At 47.7% G+C, this 20000-nt stretch overlaps 1 protein-coding gene across 1 annotated transcript in view; it reads left to right on the top strand.

Moving 5' to 3' along the window:
• LOC308375039 (xylosyl- and glucuronyltransferase LARGE1) overlaps positions 1–20000 on the top strand; it is a 68244-nt gene that overhangs the window by 22307 nt on the left and 25937 nt on the right. The window contains exons 4-7 of the mRNA XM_080851072.1: positions 6256–6554; positions 8608–8690; positions 14568–14691; positions 15397–15568. Of these exons, the coding sequence (XP_080707198.1) occupies positions 6256–6554; positions 8608–8690; positions 14568–14691; positions 15397–15568 (678 nt within the window). The remainder of the gene's footprint in view (positions 1–6255; positions 6555–8607; positions 8691–14567; positions 14692–15396; positions 15569–20000) is intronic.

Genomic DNA, 20000 nt, shown 5'->3' with positions numbered 1-20000 from the left:
AGAAGCCAAGTCTATTTCCGACTTTTTGTCACGCAAATGGTGTGTTGACAATTATGCTCAATTGATAATTTTGTTTTGTTAACTTTGTTTACTCCTTTACTATGGTGTGGATGTGGGTGTGTGGTTCCTTTACTATGGTGTGGATGTGGGTGTGTGGTTCCTTTACTATGGTGTGGATGTGGGTGTGTGGTTCCTTTACTTTGCGGTGGATGTGGGTGTGGTTCATGGTGTTCCTTTACTATGGTGTGGGTGTGGTTGCGGTAGGGCACTCAAAGTATCCTTTTTAGGAGTCCTTGTTCCATGTAATGGTTCAATAAAGAGGTTTTAAATGCCAACATCTCTCTTTCTTTCTTTCTTTCTTTCTTTCTTTCTTTCTTTCTTTCTTCCTTCCTTTCTTTCTCTCTCTCTGCAACTCACCCCTCTTTCCTCTGTTATATATATTCTCATTTGCTCTCACTATTCTCCCATATTTTCACACTTATGTGCTTGACGACTCATTGTAGTTCAACCTGAGATGCCTAGCAGTATCAGATGAGTTGCCCTTTGCGTCTGTCATTGCGTTTGGAATCATTGTTTTAGGCTGAGGACTGGTGCAGCTAAACCTTGGCTATGAAAAGCGGGTGCATAATGTTACAGTCACTCATCCACAATGATTTCTCTCTCTCTCTCTTTTTTTTCCTTCTTCAGAATCATCTATGCTCAAAACTTTATTGTGTATTTCTTTCTTGACCCCATTTACATGTTAATCAGTTCTTGTCTGCATCAATAAAAGAGGTTTACCATGCACTGTTGTAAGCTTCATGTCCGAATGTGTCAGCAGGTCGAAGCCACCTACTTAAGTAGCAGCCGAGGCCTAAGCAGCATGCTTTGGTCTCAGGCCTGCACGTGTGACAGGAGGCCCAGGTTTCCCAAAACTTTGAAAAGTAGGTCACTCGCTTTCTCGACCCCGTCACGTGTAGTCGTTAACCAGAGGCGGCGGCCTAGGGGAACGCTTTTAAACGCGCGTTTGTGATGTACATGCAAGCCACTCTCCGTGGACTGGGGCTTACAGAAGTCTGAAGCAATTAATTATAAACGTAATGTAACGTAATAGAGCACAAATGAGTGGCTTCCGGTGGGAGAACAAGAGAGAAGGCTGCAGCTGAGGTCTGGGCTCGGGCACTCCCCCCCCCCCCCCCCCCCCCCCCCCCCCCCCCCTCTCAGTGTCTCTTCCCTGCTGTGGGGCTGGGCCGCTGAGGAAGCGGAGTTATTATTAAACTAAAAGCACAGCAAGATCTGTCCAGGCGCCGTTCCAGCATGCCCACGCCTGATACAGATGTGTGCTGACACCTTGAGTTCGCGCTCCAGTCATGGAACCATATGGCCACACACACACACACACACACACACACACATACACGCACATACACACACACGCACACACACGCACACACACACACACACACACACACACATATATACACACACATACGTATACACACACACACACATATATACACACACAAACGTATACACACACACACACACATATGCACATATGCACATGAATACACACCTCTGCCACTGAAGAGCTTCAGCGATCAACATTCATCTGTCAAACCCAGTGCACACACATACCCACACGCCGGCCCCCCACCCATTCCCCCACCCCTCCACTGGGTCTCACGTCCAGACAAGAGGTGAAGATGTACTTGTCAGAAATGACAAAACCCCAGCGGCAAAAAACGATTGCAGAAAAACAAACAAGCAAAATGGAACCCTTCCCCTGTAAGGCCATAGCCCGTACCGCTACACCATTTTGGGAGCCCCAGTCAACAAGCAGCCGCCTCGTTTTGTTCTTTTGTTTTTTGTTTTTTCACAACATGGGGCCATAGCTCGTGGGGGGGGGGGGAGTGCCCGAGCCCAGACCTCAGCTGCAGCCTTCTCTCTTGTTCTCCCACCGGAAGCCACTCATTTGTGCTCTATTACGTTACATTACGTTTATCACTACAGCATTAAGGGAGCCCCAGTCCACATGCACCCGCTTCGTTTTGTTTTTGTCGTTAGTTTTTTCCACAACATGGGGGTCACATGCCATTTCCCTGAGCACTCGTACCCATGGTACTCGCTGCTGTGGAAGAGGATGCCACTTGGGTGAGGGATGGTTCGCTTTCATCGGGCAGATGTCTCCTTGGCAATGCAGATGCATGGCTGGACCCTGAAAGGGCGATGGCAATTAAACCCAGCGCACATGGCCGCACAGGGACCACAGCATGCAAAACAGCCCAATGACTCATGTGATCAAACAGGGCCGAGCGGGTCCAAACGTTTGGCTCTCAGGTTCTGGAAGCACTCCGCGAATGTGTGCTGTGTAATTCTGATAAGTTCTGTTTTTATTTCATTATTTTACCCTCGCCCTGGCTCATCTGCTAAGCACAGGCAGAGAAGGACATGCAGGCTCCTCTGGCTGTCGATGACAACACTCTTGCACTTGGTGCATCTGGCTGTTTGCAAATGGCCTCCTTACATGTCATTAAATCCATCCGCCATGCAACTACCGCGTGCTGTATTCATGGTTGAACTGCATTTAGATCACTAGGAACCATTAGTTCTTGTTACACTCTAGACTATTACCCAGGGATTCCAGAGGGCATCTCGTGACTGATGGCACTATACCACAGAGGTGGCGGTGTCTTTTTAAATGACACAAATGTATGCTAATGATGTTTAAAGACGCTTTTCATCTTGTAGTTCTTCAACAATATTGGGAGATGTCTCCGCATCCTCGCTTGTCTCCCATCTAGGCTGCCAAATGCCTCTACCCCACTCGGTCAAGTCGAACATGTGTGATTTAATGCTTTGTGGTTGTGCAAAGCGAGAGCAACCCAATCACTTAAATCCATTAACTTGCCTTATCTCTTCCCGTAAGCTGATTTCAGGCTTTTCTATTTTTTTTTTGTATTCTCTTTTTTATTTTTTTTCGTGGCAGGGGGGAACGGCCAGCCAAATGAAATGGCACCGGCAGCGCCGGAAGACCAGGTGCGGCTGCTGCGCGGCCATGCCAGAGCCGGTGACTGGGCCTCGCTAACAAATGCCTGCTTGGGCCAGTTCAGCGGGACTTAACTCAAAGCGCGTCATTCCACAAATGAATCACAGCTTGGCCGAGGCACACAGCAGAAGGCGCTCTGGCCCTGCTGCTCGGATGGATCCATTGGCCCACTGGTTCTTTTTTATTGCGGGGGGGAAGGGAGGGGGGTTGTTGGAATGGAAGGTGGGGGCAGAGGGATGGATTTTGTGGACAGGGGACTGGAGGCATTAGTGTGAAAATGAAACAACACATGGCCTTGCACAATTTGCCAGACTTAAGCAACGCTCACGTCTGTTTTGCGCCCTGATAGCTACACAAACATAGCCTGTGTCAATATGTCACATAGTACAATGAGCCGTGATTTCCAAGTTCTTTTTTCTAGAGGCCACTCACTATTCAACCACTATCAATTTTGCTCAGCATAAGTGTACCTTTCGTTGAAGAATCAGTACGGTTTGACAGGAAAGCAACACGACGCAACAAAAGCACCCTAAGCAGTGGCTATAAAAAAAATCGCTTGTAAATGTTTGCGGCTCCCTCCTGGCACCACCGCTGCTGAATGTTGGCCTGGAGACTTGTGCTGGACTTTTACATTTACATTTAGTCATTTAGCAGACGCTTTTATCCAAAGCGAGTTACAAGGATGTATACACATTTTACATTTACACTGATGCCACACTGCACATCAGGAGCAATAAGGGGTTCAGTGTCTTGGTCAAGGACGCTTCGACCTGGAATCGAACTAGCAACCTTCTGATTACTAAACGACTTCTCTACCTCCTGTGTACCACTGTCGCTGTCGTACCACTGTTCTCTATTGCTGTTAAAACGGTTGGTCTGTTGGGACGGGGTGCCTTATCCAGTGTCTTGGCTTACTCCATCTATTTCTTGTTTCCTCCCCTGCTGTCATCTTAGTCTGTAGATGGAAGAAAAACACCGTGTAATAAACGGCCAAGACCTGCCAGGTCTGCTATTGTTCCCCTCCCCCCCCCCCTCCATCTCTCTCTTATTTCTTTCCATGCGCCACATCTCTCTCGAGCCAAACTGCGGGCAGAAAGGGGCACGGGGTCTTTGTGGTGTGTTTTTTATTCTTGCGGTCGGGGTGAGTGATGTCATCATCCCGGAGATTCATCCATCTCCTGCCTCTGATCGATACCAGTAATAACAGCTCCCGCACTCTATGCTCTTTTGTTGCTGTTTGCACATGTGTGTGTTTGCTTGGGTGGGACTCTGAGGGGTCTGTCTCTATGTGTGTGTGTTTGTACATGTGTATGTGTGTGTGTTTGTACATGTGTGTATGTATGTGTAAGAGACCTAGGCTATACATGTAAGCTGGTAGTATTGATATTTGGAAGTCTGGGGCATGTCCATAAGCTTTCGGTCAGTGGGCTATGACTGGCAGGACTTAGTAAGAGACAATCCAAACAACTAGTTAAGTTCTGCTCTGTATCAGCTGTTATAGGTAGTCTTGCTGTTTGGTGTAGGAGATGTTTCTTGTACCCATGAGTCACTAAGCTGTATTCAACCTCTGAGAAATGTTTGAATCCTTTCTGTAAGAATATGATTGGTGGATTCAAATAAATAATTTAAATGTGTTTGTGTGTACATGTGTGTAGGTGGAATGTGCCGATATAATGAATACATGCATGGTGTTTTGGATTGACCCAGAGTCAGCAGCTGTGTCTGGGGCTGCAGAAGGAGCCATCACTGTCTTCCATTATCTTCATTCTCGTCTGCTTCACCTTCACTTATCAGTTCCCTGTTCATTCGCTTTCTTTCTTCATTCACCTTCTTTTCTCTTCTTTCCCTCTCTTTTCTTTACCCATCTTTTTGTCTCTTCTGTCCCTCTCTATTCTTCACTCATGTTCCCGTTTCCAGCTTTTTCAGTAGGGCGGAAATTGACTCAACCCCTAAATTAGAGCTTGTAAATCTTGGCAGCTTGGCTACTGATTGAGCGATTACAAAACTGCAAAGGGCGTGGAAAGGACTCGGTTGGCCCATCAGACAGTTGTTAAAAGTCTAGAAGCAGATTTCTTTCTCTCCGCAGTGGTCTAGTGTAGCTCGTCAGTGAGTGACTGTTAGCGGAACTCATTGCTCATCAGAGAGTACTTGCAGAGACTTGGTGACCATGGTGTGTGTGTGTGTGTGTGTGTGTGTGTGGGTGTGTGTGTGTGTGTGTGTGTGTGTGTGTGTGTGTGAGGGTGATGTGAGGGAGTCCTTATCAGTCCTGATGTTGTTAATGACTCATGCTGAAATTGGAGGACTATTAAATGGCATGAGCAAGTTCCATCTCTCCATTTATCTCTCTCTCGCTCACACACACCACTCACTCACTTTCTTGCTCACTCCCATTTTATTCCATCCCTCTTTCTTGTTCTATATTTCTCTCTCTCTCTCTCTCTCTCTCTCTGTTCATTTTGTTAGCACGTCTTTAATACTCTTGTGCTGCTTGCACTCAATGCTTTTTAAGAGGTGAATGTCAGCATGGTTAAAGACTTAATTCTTTTTTTCATTTCGAGACCCACTGGTTGGTGTTGTCGTTCCCAGTTAGCCCAAAAAGGGGTCTGTACGGTTCACAGCGAGTGCCAGTGCCTCTGCAATCTATGTGTGTGTGTGTGTGTGTGTTTGTGTGTGTGTGTGTGTGTGTGTGTGCTCTCACCAGTGCCTCTGCAATCTATGCCACAGCTCTCATCTCTCATTAGAGGGAGCCCTCTCCAAACCATTCAAAATGGGGGATGGCACTTCGGGTATTATGGAGCAGAGCGTTTATCCTCTTCTTGTGAAAGGCGTCGTGACATTTGTTTCACTGCTTTTTTACCGTGAATGTTTCAGGGATGTTCAAGGGGCTTTAATGTGAACACGAAGCTCTCTGCTTCTTTGTATTTTTCATCCCTGTTGATGGGCAACAGCAGGGAGAGCAGATTTCTGTCATATTACACTGGCTGAATTAGCCGATCTGCTAATATTGTTGGCATTGTGAACATGGCTGAATACGGTCGCTGTGGCTGTTATGGCAACTCCTTGGCGATTATAGGACACAGCCAAGGTGGCAGCCATAGCTGTTTAGGCTATTCAGGCCGTTTGTTATATTACACTCCTACCCGTTCCATCTGAATCTTTACCAATGTCCAGGCTGTTCGATTTCTGAATTCTCTCTCTTCTTTCTTTCTTTGGCTCCTCCCTCCCAGTGAGGTCCCTCCCCCTGTGGCCTCTGGAGCCCCAGTCCTCCCCTCTGATTGGTGGAGCCGGGGAGCATCAGGCCCTGGAGCTGCGCGTGCGTGAGGTTGAGGAGGAGAACCGCGCCCTGAGGAAGGAGCTCAGCCAGCCGCCCCGCAGCCTCTCCCGCCCGCACCAAACGGGCCGCCATGGCAACCGCTCGTCCACACACTCCAATGAGGAGGGCACGGGCGACAACGACAGCCAGCGCGCCGCTACCGCCGGGAACGGCTCAGAGTGTGCGCAGCAACCAGTGGTTGACAAGTGTGAGGTGAGCACACACACATACACACACACACACACACACATATACACACACACGCACACACACACCAGGGCCTAAGCCATACAAAACCTTAACTTGGCTCAAGTGTAACCCAGCAGAACACAGCCATTAGGATGGAGACTGTACCCTATGAGCACCACAAAGGATACCAGCCTTAGTGCATTGCTGAATCTAGACACCATCTAGTTATTATGTTATTTCAGTAAATTCAGTTCAAACTAGCTAACTGTACATGATGGCTCTCAAATCACATTTTCAAAGAGACAAGAAGGAGAATAGACCTACCATTAAGTGACGGAACTGATATTGAGGCAAGAAAGTGGGAAGGACGCAGTAGTCATAAGAAATGCCATTTCCTTCCTTGCCCTAATCTGCTGGTCCTGTGATGGTGCCAGGAGGGTATTTGCATTGTAGCATATTGGAGCTGGGAGGATGGGGCATCAGCTAAACAGGTCAAGGTCTGGCCTTATTAAAACTCCTTTGTGACTTCCATTAGTGCGGAACACGACCTAATTACCATGCCGATGTGCTAATGAAATATTAACCCTTTCTGCTCTGGTTCTCGCACGAAAGAGGAAAAACCGGTCTCCCACACCCTGGTCTATTTCGTGGTTGCCCAAATGAGGCGCTTCACTGCTGATGATGACACAAGCTGTTGTGATTGGAATGCTAATGTGACCATGGGTTTTGGAGCTAGTTTAGGATATAAGCTTTTAGGTTCCCCCCCCCACTCCTACATCCCTCTCATACATTTTCTTTGCCCCCAAATATGGGCTGTCGGCCATTTTTCTCACAACTACCATTAGGATCAAACATAAGCGGCATTTTTAGAGAGGGCCTCCCCTCATCTTTTCTATCCATCTCTTCTTCTCCTTTCCTCTTCTCCTCCTCTCTTCTGTCGCTCTCGTGCCGGTTGGCTCTAATCTCTGCAGTCTGATGCTCCAGTGACCACACAGCCCCCTCTTTTAAAATCAATACGGGGTGTGATTGAATGGCGGCACTCCTTGGGGGCTGCCCCCCCCCCCCCCACCTCTTCTTCTATCCCCGAGATCAGCCTTTTCGGGGGTTGGAGCTTTGCGCAAGGCTGCACCTGTGTCAGACACTCTGGAGAAGGGAAGAGACACCTATGTATCCCCTTCCAGCATCTCCCCGTGTGGTTTGGAGAACACCCAGCACATGGAGAGCAGTTGCAGAGGTCTGGGAAAGGAAATGAAACGTTGGCATAGGCCTCCCAGTGGAGCTGGTCCTAGGTCAGAGAGTCTGCCAAGTCTCAGTTAGTGTCCCTCAAAGTGTCTGTATAGAAAATCCCACGCAGAAATGGCTAACCACAGCCCCTGAACCACTATGCTGATTTGAGCATTTTGAGACAAGTGCCACCTGTGGAGGCATTGGGCAGCAGTTTTGTTGCCTTGAGCCCAGACTGATATGGATTGGCTGCTGCTAGGTTACTGTGACCCAGTGGCACCCTGGGGGTAGTATAGATGGGCCAAACATGCACACCTGTCACTCAAATGGATCTGTCGACATTAGGACTGCAGGGCTCTGAGTACTAGCTTGAGAAAGCAGAGCGGTCATATATCAAATTACTCAGTGTTTACCCAGGAAATAGATGTTCGAAATGACTCCTTAATAAATGTATTTAACAACAGTTAAATAAAAAAACAGGGGTGATTTTATCATGTTTTTTTTAGGTTAGGGATATTTCACTGTCCTCCATGATTTTGTGGAGCAGTGTTGAATCAGTCTTGGGAAGTGTGCGTCCCACTGGTTCGGTTATCCTTAAGTGAAATTCATTCCCCCATGCGCAAATCCTGAAAAGACTTAACTGGTGCTTTGTGCTTAAAGGGCAGTTGTAATGCACTTTGTTCAGACGTATAAAATATGCTCCTTAAGATGTTTCAGAACGAGTTTTTGAAAGCTGTGAATCCCCCCCCCCCTTCCCACCTCTCTCTATCTCTCTCTCTCTCTATGTCCTGTCTCTCTCTCTCTCTCTCTATGTCCTGTCTCTGACACACTCTCTCTTTCTTGCTCTCTGCAGACGATCCATGTGGCGATTGTGTGTGCAGGCTACAATGCCAGCAGGGACGTGGTGACGCTGGTCAAGTCTGTCCTGTTCCATCGGTAGGTGTTTGCTCTCACATAATGAAAAAGAAGGTTCAGTCTCTTTGCCAGTGCTTCTGTTCCACTCTGAGTTCATTCCACAGTCTGCTGTTCATTTCATCATTGTCATTTACCCTATATGTATATATCTATGGTTTTAAACACCAGTCAATGTAATTCCTAGAAATAATTCTGGAGTGACTTGCAGATAATGTGAACATTTTCACTGACAAAATGTATACGGTACTCCATTCTGTCTGCGTTAGCCTATTAAGCCGATGTCATTATGAGGTTGCTCCTATGTTCCTTTATGATTGCCCCCCCACCTCTTCCTCACAGAGAAAAGGAGAGGGAGAGGGAGAGGGAGAGGGAGAGAGAGATAGAGCGAGAGAGAGATAGAGCGAGAGAGAGAAAGAGAGACAGAGAGAGAGACAGACAGCTGGGCCATACTGTTGTCCTTCTCTCTTCAATCTGAATATCCGGATGCCACGCCAGCCGCCTACTCCCTGTTGCCAGGCAACACCACCCCGTGAACTCTTGTGTAAAAATGTCCCCCAGCTCCCTCTCCTCAGCCCCACGGCTCACCCAGTGTCGGTTCCTTGTGCCCCTCACTCAACGTCCAAAAAAGAAAGGCGCGCAAGCAAGAGGGAGAGAGACAGGGAAAGTGTGAGGGAGTGAACAACAAGTAAGAGAGTGCAAAGATATCAGAGAAGGCAGCAACTGAGGCCTTTTAAACTTCGTAGGCAGAGACAGAGTATGATCAAATGCAAAACCAGTCGGTTTCTTGCACTCCGTTTCCTCCCATGGCGTTCCATTTGCAGTCGGCAATAAAAAAGAAAAGTGTCTGACACTCTGCACACCAGAACCTTGGATTTGCAGTCACTCGCAAAATGATTTCATTAAACATTAATGCATTCATTTTGGTCAAACATGAGCCATTACCCCCATAAACAGTTTATGCCTTTATGAACAGTGTAATAAATAGTTTATTACTCAGGTAATTACATGTGGCAGAAGATTTAGAGTGTGATAATGAGTCTTGATAATGAGCACGCAAGGAGCAAAGCCCTTGATTAGTTGGCAAACTATTTCAGTGCTCAATAATGATTTCAATTTAGCAATTAGGAAGCGGAGCGGACATAATGCTGACAGCCAAGCTTCAGAGAGTCTGTGTGCTTTTCCCAAATGAAAGTTGATGTGCAGAGAAGAGATCCTACATGCAGCTACTCCATAATTGACTACTGCTTTATGCTGATAAATGCTCTTTGTCTTGTGCATCTTACTACGGTGGCCCAGAGGGTCAAAACACAGCGACATTTCAGAAAACTCAATGATGTTTTTACAAACGATGACATTACAAAGCACAAGAACATTTCACAAAACACAACAACATTTCACAAAGGTCCAATCACAAACAAGAAGTGAAGTCCCGCCATTTCTGTAGTCTTGTAATGTTTTGTGAAAAGTCGACTTTTTCTGAAATGATGTGTTTTTCAAAAGGTTGGGGTAGTGATGTATAGTGCAAAACCACCGCAAGGTGTACAGTGTAGTGTATGTCTTGCTTTCTTTATTCCTTTCTTTCTTTCACTCAGTCACACACACACACACACACACACGATACATCATACTTCATATCGTGATCAGTCATAGTCTGAATAAATACACACCCATACATGGTTGAATACATAGAAACGAAACTGATTTCTAACAAGACCCCTGAAAGAAAGGATAAAACAGAGATTAGGAAAAAAGCAAGCACACAAGAAACCATACACAAGCACCCTGCGAGGAAGCTGAATCTGTGCGTGATGAATTCCTCTGCTGGCATATTTTTGCTGTGGTGGTGTGGTTGTTTCCCGATGACAAATGAATGCCATCCCAGCAGGTAAGAGGGTGCTGACATTATTAGCCCACGTATAAGGCGCTTTCCTTCTCCACCTGATTACACAATGTGCATTGCAGGCTGGATGACTCACAGCGGAGTGACCTTTTCCCATGGTAACTGTCTCCTAGCTGCTGGGTAATGATACCTTGCCCCTAGGTGCAGTATAATCAAATATTCCCCACAATTTTTACAGTCATCTGTGCAATGCTGCGTCTTTGTTGAGGACAAATCAGTTTCTTTCATCTTTTTTTGTGCTTGAAAATTGGATTTAAGGGCCACTGGTTGTCATCAGATCGAAGTGAAACATGCCTGCCATTATACAACTGTGTGATTGACCTGAGGCTTGTGGGGTTTCTTTGGTCTTATGTCAGATGAGTGTTTTATTTACTTAAGGCTGTCTGGAGTGAAATGACTTTGAGCTTTCTGGTACTTCTGCTGAATTAGGTGTTACCCTAGCGGAGCCTGTTGGCTGAGCTTGGCCGATCTCTCTTTTCCAGAATAATGAGAGATATGTATCTGTACTGATAATAGGTGACCTAGGAAGGTATAAAGGTTGAGTGTTTTTCACCTTTCTTGACGTTGGATGGGAAATACCTTTTGGAAGAAGGAGACGGAGATCATGCACTAATCATTTCAGTTTGCGTGCTGCTGGTAATCACTCATATTTACTGAAAGCAATATTTCGTTTTTTATTCTTTATTTTGTGTGGTTGTATAGGTGTTATTATAGCCTAAATACATTTGTCTGCTATCTGTACTGTAGTTGGTATTTGCAATGCAAGTCTGTTAGCTGTTAGGTAGTTAGCTTGCCAGTTTTTAGACAAAAGCTCTGTAATGTCTCTTTAATTACCACAATCATATCTTTGTTGCTGCCTGCATTGACGTTTGCATATGTGAGTTATATATTCAGCTGTTTATTCCGTTGTGAGTGAGCCCTAAACAAGCTCAGAACTCATTTGTTGGTGTGCACCTGCAGCTTCTTAACAAAATGGTGTCTTAATTACCGCAACGCTCGAGAGAGAGGAACAAACCAGAGCTAAATGAAAGGTGGTGGGGGCACCCATTTGCCAAATTACCTCCCCCTCGAAAAAACATGCAGCTCATAGGGATGCTAACACACAGGTTCCTGAACACAAGTTCTAGTTTAAAATGGGGAGTGCTCAGGTTGGTCTCCCCTGAAAAGTGTGTGTGTGTGTGTGTGTGTGTGTGTGTGTGTGTGTGTGTGTGTGTGTGTGTGTGTGTGTGTGTGTGTGTGTGTCTGTGTGTGTGTCTGTGTGTGTGTCTGTGTGTGTGTCTGTGTGTGTGTCTGTGTGTGTGTCTGTGTGTATGTGTGTCTGTCTGTCTGAGCCGGGGCAGCCAGTGACAACAGGTTTAAATAAGACATCTCTGATGTTGCAGAACTGCAATCTCGGGGCCCAATTACTGCAGCATATTGCTTTTCTTTGGTGGAGCTGCTGCGGGGGCTTTGTGTCACTGTACACACCATAGACATAAATACTCTATGGTACACACAGCCCCCTGGAAGGCCCCCTCCTCTACCTACCGGGCTGATGAGAGCGGCGGACATGACCCAGAAGGTCACCTCCACTCTCACGTCTGGTGGGAAATGTCCAGACACGTGTAAACCTGCTGTTTTTCAGTGCCTGTGACCTGGTCCTCTCACCACACATCTGTGCATGTGATGTTTTCTTGTTGCCTGTGCCCCTAAGTGGAGAGTGGGAACGTGTCAGGGGAAAGTGTTATGGGGAGCTGGAGGCGACCCGGGCAAGAACCCGACGTAAGACGAGGCTGCTTGCGTTGGTGTTGTTGTGACACAGTGGTTGACAGCGTGGGTTTTTAAGCCCAGGCTAACAGGAGCTGTTGTGAGGTGTTGTGTTTATTTTCCATGCACAGTGTGAGCTCGCTGAGACCAGCAAGGAAATGGGTTTGCCTAGTTGGAAATTCTGAATTGCCCTTGTAAGTCCTTGTGTTCAGTTTAAAAGGTAGACATGAAAGGGAGGCTTGGTAAATGATAGCGACACAGCGGAAGAGAGAGAGAGCGAGAGAGAGAAAGAAAGAAAGAAAGAAAGAAAGCAATATGAAAGGAACAAGGGAAGGCAAAGATATGGATGAGACCAACATTTCAAGCTCATTGAACTAATGACTATACAGATTGAGCCTGTGGCCATATTGACATCAGCTCCCACTGATGACTGTAAGATGCTGTGAAGCCTCTCTGCTGGATGCTTTGATTCTGAGGCACAATAACATCACCTCAGTACAGAGACAAGACACCCATCAGTAACCACAAAGGAGATCCCAAACAAACGCCCATGCCACTGGAATCAAACAGGGCTAGGCAGTCATGAGATCAGGTGCTGGTTTACTGTCTGATGTTAGATGATTGTGTGTCGCACATGATGGTGTGTGGGACCATGGTGATGGCTGCTCACACACACACACACACACACACACACACACACACACACACACACAGAGAGCGACATGTAGTGTAACCGCTATATGTAGTGTGCATATGCCTATGCAGTTTGACAGCTGAGTGCTTAGAGCGAGCTTGGCGCAGTGTGTGTGTGTGTGTGTTTGCGTGTGTATGTGTGTATGTGTGTGTGTGTTAGTGTGTTAGTGTGTTAGTGTGTGTGTGTGTGCATGTTTGCGTGTGTGAGAGTGCAACTCTGACACACATACAGTGTAATAAGACATCCGAACAGACAGGAGGCCCTCAGCTGTGCTAATTGCACTTAAAAGAGAGCAGCCAGGGCCCTCTGTGGCTTGTGACCGCGAGGAGTAGCGGCAGCAACGCTGCAAGAGCTGTGACTCTTTCGCTTTGTTCCGAGGAGGAGGAGGAGGAGGAGAGGAGAGGAGAGGAGGAGGAGGAGGAGGAGGAGGAGAGGAGGAGAGGAAGGTGACACGGCGCTTCTCTCCGGCTCTCATGTTTGGCTCGGGGACGGGTCAGAACATGATGAGTCATCTCTCTCTCTCTCTCTCTCTCTCTCTCTCTCTCTCTCTCTCTCTCTGTCTCCCCGGGGAGCTGAGTGCTGACAACAGTGTGGGTGTTTACAGTACACTATCAGGCATACAGTCTTCCTCTTCCTCTTTGTCAGCTTGTTTTAGACAGCCAACAGGCAACAGCGCTGCACATCAAGAAAGAAAGAATACTGTGCGATTGCATGTGATTTCTACAGTACTGCTTTGAAAAATGTGATCTGTGTATGCGATGTGCATCCCATGCATTCATTTATTACCAACATAAAGCACAAGATAATACCAACTTCCACATCTATGGCCATAAAACCAAATATGTTTCAACCAAATTGACCAGCTGATATGTTAAACGTTAAAAGTCGAATTACCTGCAAGTTAAAAGTTCAAAATCTAATTACCTGTGAGTTAAAAGTTAAAAGTCTTATTACCTGCAAGCTCAACCTTGCCAGCCAATAGCCTATGTCTCCTCTTTCTGCTCAGGGTAAGGCAGCTTCCATTCAGCTATTCACACTTTTTATATTCGTTTTTTCTCTACCACACAGAGGCCAGATAATTGGCTCCAAGCGTTTCAGTTCAGGGAATAGAAAATCTAATGTTAAGATGGGAGACAAAAGCCCCTGTCCTGCTCTGGTCTCTTATGTTCTCTCGCTGTCTTCTTTATGTCTCAGATGTTTTCAAGGACGGTCTCACATTCCTTTCAGACATTCACTTTAAAAAGTTAATAGTGGGGGTGGGTGGAGGGGAATTCAGTTCAGGTACACCAAATGATAAAGGTAATTAATGTTCTGAGATACTTTTTCATGTCGTAACTGCATGAATGTATTGACTGCATAAATGGTGTCAATAAAAAATGTATCACAAAAAAATAAAAAGTTAATAGTGTGTCTAGTTTTGCTCTTAAACAGGAACTTTATTTACTTGAGTGGGTGTGTGTGTGAGAACATATGTGTGTTTGTGTACATGCTGAAAAGAACCAGGGCCGATACTCTGGAAGACACTGATGTCATGTCCTGTGTGTTTGTCCGTGTCCAGGCGCAACCCACTGCACTTCCACTTCATCACGGACTCCATCGCCCAGCGCATCCTGGCCTCCCTCTTCCACACCTGGATGGTGCCGGCCGTACGTGTGGACTTCTACGACGCAGACGAGCTGAAGGTGAGCCCTGCTGTTGGGAAGAATTATGTTCAATTACGGTCATCTATCACACGTCCAATGGTCTTGGATTCATAAAATCCATTGATGTGTGTAACTATTATCTTTCAACTTGGGATGGTATTTACCCCACTTTTGCTCCCTCTGTCTGTCTCTGTCCCTGTCCCCCCTTGATCACCTTCTCTCTCTCTCTCACCCTCTCACCACTGTTCCCCCTCTCTCTCACCTTCTCCCACTCTCCCTCTCTCTCTCTCACCCTCTCACAACCATTCCCCCTCTCTCTCTCTCACCCTCTCACCACCGTTCCCCCTCTCTCTCACCTTCTCCCACTCTCCCCCTCGCACACCTTCTCTCACTCTCCCTCTCTCTCTCTCACCCTCTCACAACCATTCCCCCTCTCTCTCTCTCACCCTCTCACCACCATTCCCCCTCTCTCTCACCTTCTCCCAATCTCCTGCTCTCTGTCACCTTCTCTCACTCTCCCCCTCTCTCTCTCTCACCTTCTCTCACTCTCCCCCCCTCTCTCTCTCTCTCTCACTCTCCCCCTCTCTCTCACCTTCTCTCACTCCCCCCCCCCCCTCTCTCTCACTCTCCCACCTTCTCTCTCTCTCTCTCTCTCTCTCTTCCTCTCACCTTCTCTCACTCTCCCCCTCTCTCTCTCTCTCTTTCTCTCTCTTTCTTTCTCTCACCTTCTCTCACTCTTTACAGTCTGAAGTGTCCTGGATCCCCAATAAGCACTACTCTGGCATCCATGGCCTCATGAAGCTGGTGCTGACCAAAGCACTGCCCTCTGACCTCAAGAAGGTCATCGTGCTGGACACCGACATCACCTTCGCCACCGACATCGCCGAGCTTTGGGCCGTCTTTCACAAGTTCACAGGTATTTTCTCCATCCCCGGCAACACTTGAGTGCAACAAGCAGAAGAACCGACTGCTTCTGAATCACACTAACCATTCAGAATGTACGTCAGCTGTGTTGAATTCATCTGCTGTGAGGAATGCAAGCAGGAGACACAGAGTCTTATGTTCATAACAAGCTGTGTGTAGACAAGCAGAAGAACCGACTGCTTCTGAACCGACTGCTTCTAACCATTCAGAATGTACGCCAGCTGTGTTGAATTCATCTGCTGTGAGGAATGCAAGCAGGAGACACAGAGTCTTATGTTCATAACAAGCTGTGTGTAATGACCTCTCATTGGGGTTGCTCTGGAGCATACCGTTACGCTCAATGAAAGAGTCACAGAGTCAATGCAGAGAGGGCGGTTGGGGTCAATTGTGGGATGAGTAATACTCACGTCCTCCGTGGTGACATCTTCAAGAGTGCCATTTGCTCATTTAAGTGTTTTTGCATGACTGGTTTACTGATGGCTGTGATTCATCCGAGCGTTGTTGTTTGAGGGAATCAATCAGGTAGCGCAAGACCTCTGTGTCTCTACGCTTGGTATCTTTTTCTTCTCAATATGATCAGTTTCTCTTCTCTTCTCTTCACTGTCTTCCCAATTCCCTCTTTCTTTTCTCCAGTCATCACCCCTATGTCAGGCTGTGTCATGATCCGGAGACTCTCGTGTGTACTCCCACCCTCACAGCACTGCATTGTGGGAGAACTGTGATTAGTCATTGTACAGCGCTGTACATCACAAGGAGCATCAACTTTTATGTTTTACATCCAACAACAGTACACACAGCTAAACATCACCAAACACTTATCCTGTTTAGTTATGCTATGACTGCGGGCACCAGGCTTCTGCCAACGCAAGCCAAGAGGGCAGTACAGTGATGCCCCATGCTTTTGTTCCTGCAATGTGTGCGATGGCCTAACAGTTGAGCTCTGAGGGGATGGATGTCTTGAGACGTTTTATCTTGGAAGCAGTGTAGGTTATGTGTGTTGGTTTCGCACAGTTTTTGTTGAAGAAACCTTGCTTTTTTATGATTGCAATGTGTTAGAGTTCAACTGAAAGGCCATCAGAGGGGATGGATATGTGGAGACGTTTTATCTTGGAAGCAGTGTAGGTCATGTGTGATTGTTTTGCACGGTTTTTATTGAAGAAACCGGTGGAACAGTAGAGCTGGATTGGGTTGGACAGTACTGTGGTACCACAGTAGAAGGAGACAGGGGTGACATAGAGCCCTTTAAGTGTAGAGATGGCTGAGTCTCATGGGATGATTTTTGAATGTCCTGTGTGTGCAAGTCCAAGCAGAGGCAGAGGCAGAGGCAGAGGCAGAGGCAGAGGCAGAGGCAGAGGCAGAGGCAGAGGGAGAGGCAGAGGCAGAGGCAGAGAGTGAGGCAGAGGCAGAGGCAGAGGCAGAGGCAGAGGCAGAGGCAGAGGGAGAGGGAGAGGCAGAGGCAGAGAGTGAGGCAGAGGCAGAGGCAGTGGGAGAGGCAGAGGCAGAGGCAGAGGCAGAGGGAGAGGCAGAGGCAGAGGCAGTGGGAGAGGCAGAGGCAGAGGCAAAGAGTGAGGCAGAGGGAGAGGCAGAGGGAGAGGCAGAGGCAGTGGGAGAGGCAGAGGCAGAGGCAGAGGCAGAGGGATGGGTTGGACAGTACTCTGGTACAACAGTAGAAGGAGACAGGGGTGACATAGAGCCCTTTAAGTGTAGAGATGGCTGAGTCTCATGGGCTGATTTTTGAATGTCCTGTGTGTGCTGTTCGAAGTTGAGTATGTTTTCCAGTGTAAGCACGACCATTAGAAGGCCTGAGTGATAACTGGCTCTTCATAAACAACAAACAGCAAAAGAGAGCAAGTTTTTAGCTCGGGAATGAGAGAAAGAAATGGAACAAAAAAAGAAGGCAGAGGCAGAGGGAGAGGCAGAGGGAGAGGCAGAGGGAGAGGGAGAGGCAGAGGCAGAGGCAGAGGGAGAGGCAGAGGGAGAGGCAGAGGCAGAGGGAGAGGCAGAGGCAGAGGCAGTGGGAGAGGCAGAGGCAGAGGCAAAGAGTGAGGCAGAGGGAGAGGCAGAGGGAGAGGCAGAGGCAGAGGCAGAGGCAGTGGGAGAGGCAGAGGCAGAGGCAGAGGCAGAGGCAGAGGCAGAGGCAGAGGGAGAGGCAGAGGCAGAGGGAGAGGCAGAGGGAGAGGGAGAGGGAGAGTAGCAGACAAAGAGAAAGAAATTCACAGGGAGATGGGGAGAGACTGTAAGGGAGTTTGGCGGTGTCTTTGAGTGGGAGGGAGATGGAGAGAGAGAGAGAGAGAGAGGGATGAGAGATGATGAGTGCAGGCCAATAAAAGATGGGGGTGGCCCCCGCTAGATCCATCAGGGTCCCGGTCCCAGCGCGCTCTGCCGCCTACCGAGGGGGTGCGTGGGGGCACCGGATCAATCTTAATTAGGAGATCATTCCTCGGAGCCTGGGTGCCACGGCTTGCCCCCATGCCCACTCACCCAGCTGTCCCCCCCCCCCCCTAAGGTGAACCCGGAGGCAGCAGACATTAGCCTTCTCAACATGCAACTTCGCCCACAATCATTCCCTCCCTTTCAAGGGCTCTGTGCTTGTGTGACGGCGCTCGGGATGAAAGCGCTTGTAGCGAATGAAGAAATGTAAATGGCGGTGCAGTTGTTAAGCTTTTAAAAAAAAATAAATAAAGAGAAGTGAATATGCACTCCTCTCTCTCTCTCTCTCTCTCTCGCTCTCTCTCTCGCTCTTTTTCTCCCTCCTCTCCCTCTCTCTTTCTTTCTCTCCCTTTCTTTCTCTCCCTCTCTTTCTCTCTCCTTCTCTCGTCTTCTCCCTCTCTCTTTCTCACTCTCTCTCTCTCTCTCTCTCTCTCTCCCTCTCTCTCTGGTTTTGCAGGTGGACATCAAAGTGTTGTGCAGACCGTGCTTGAAGTGTTGTGAGCGGGTGGTATCTCAAAGGCTTGGAGCTTGTTTTTTGTTTTGCTTGTAAATGCTCAAGCACATTCAGGCATTCACATGCACACACACACACGCGAGCACACATACCCGTGTGCACACTCACACACCACACACACACACACACAAAACACGCAAACTACACACACCACACACTCTCACACACACACACACACACCAAACACACACACACCATACACACACACAGACACACAGACACACACACACACACACACACACACACACACACACACACCAATCACACACACACCATACACACACACACACCATACACACACACACACACACACACACACCAATCACACACACACCATACACACACACACCACACACACACCATACACACACACACACACATACACAGATACAAAAACACAAACACCGCTTTACTGTTGCTTACTGTTGACGGACCCCTGGTGAGCCCCGCGCTTGCTGTCTGCCTATCAAACGCCTGATCCAAGTGTTTACCCCATTCCCATCATGCATTGCGGCCCACACAAACATGAGATTCAGGCGCTGGCGCTGTCTGCGGAACGACTCTAGTCAAATGATAATGTGTTTGTGTCTGGGCTTTTTTGTTTACTTCCAGAAGGAATGCTGAAACTTCTGCTCTGAGCTGATGAAACCTCTCCCACCAATACACATGCCTTGCCCTTTCTTTCGTGTGTGTGTGTGTGTGTGTGTGTGTGTGTGTGTGTGCTTATATATGTATGTGGATATGTGGAGATAGGCATAGGGTAATGTTTTTTAATTTTTATATTTCTTTTTTCACTGTTAAATACTCTGCCAGATAAAGTACTTCTCCCTCTCTCTGTCTCCCCTCACACTCCCCCTTGATCTACCCCGCCTCTCTCTATCTCTCTCTTTTTAAAACATGTCTTCATATGAAAGAGTACCTACATCACCTCGTAGTGTTCTGGGTGATTTTGTTTTTCTGGTTTGGATGCAAACAAACCCCCCGCCTCCCTCCTTCCTCCCTACCTCCTCTCCTCTCTCAGCCACACCCCCCCCCCCCCCCCTGCATTCCATCTTTCCCTTCCCTCTGGGAAGTTTTCCATCAAACGAAACGGAGAGGTGAGAGGGGCAGCCACCTGTGTGTTTCTCCGTCTGCTTGTTTACTCTGTTTTGACTTTGTTCACACGCGGCGGTGCCACAAGAGGAGGCAGTTAGTTCAAGTCATTAGCTTTGAGTGTCACTTTCTGTTTGCATGCCACCATTCCTCTCTCAACCCAGCCCCTTGTTCTGAGTGACTGTGATGTCAGTGGGGGGTGGTGCTGGGGGACTGTTCTTCCTGTTGGAGGGAGATGGGAAGAGGGGGGAGAGGGGGGGAGAAGGCGCGGGTGTGTGTTATTACGGATAAAAGTGTTGAATTAATAAATGGTGGGTTAAATAAAAAGCTGTCATCAGTGTGTGGAGAACTCAGCATGGGGTTTAACCTTGTTCCTCATCAGATGCAG

Source organism: Sprattus sprattus, assembly GCF_963457725.1.
Source record: "Sprattus sprattus genome assembly, chromosome: 14".
NCBI classification, from domain to species: Eukaryota; Metazoa; Chordata; class Actinopteri; order Clupeiformes; family Clupeidae; genus Sprattus; species Sprattus sprattus.
The sequence above is the reverse complement of the archived record's forward strand: the minus strand, read 5'-3'. Positions and strand labels throughout refer to the sequence as shown.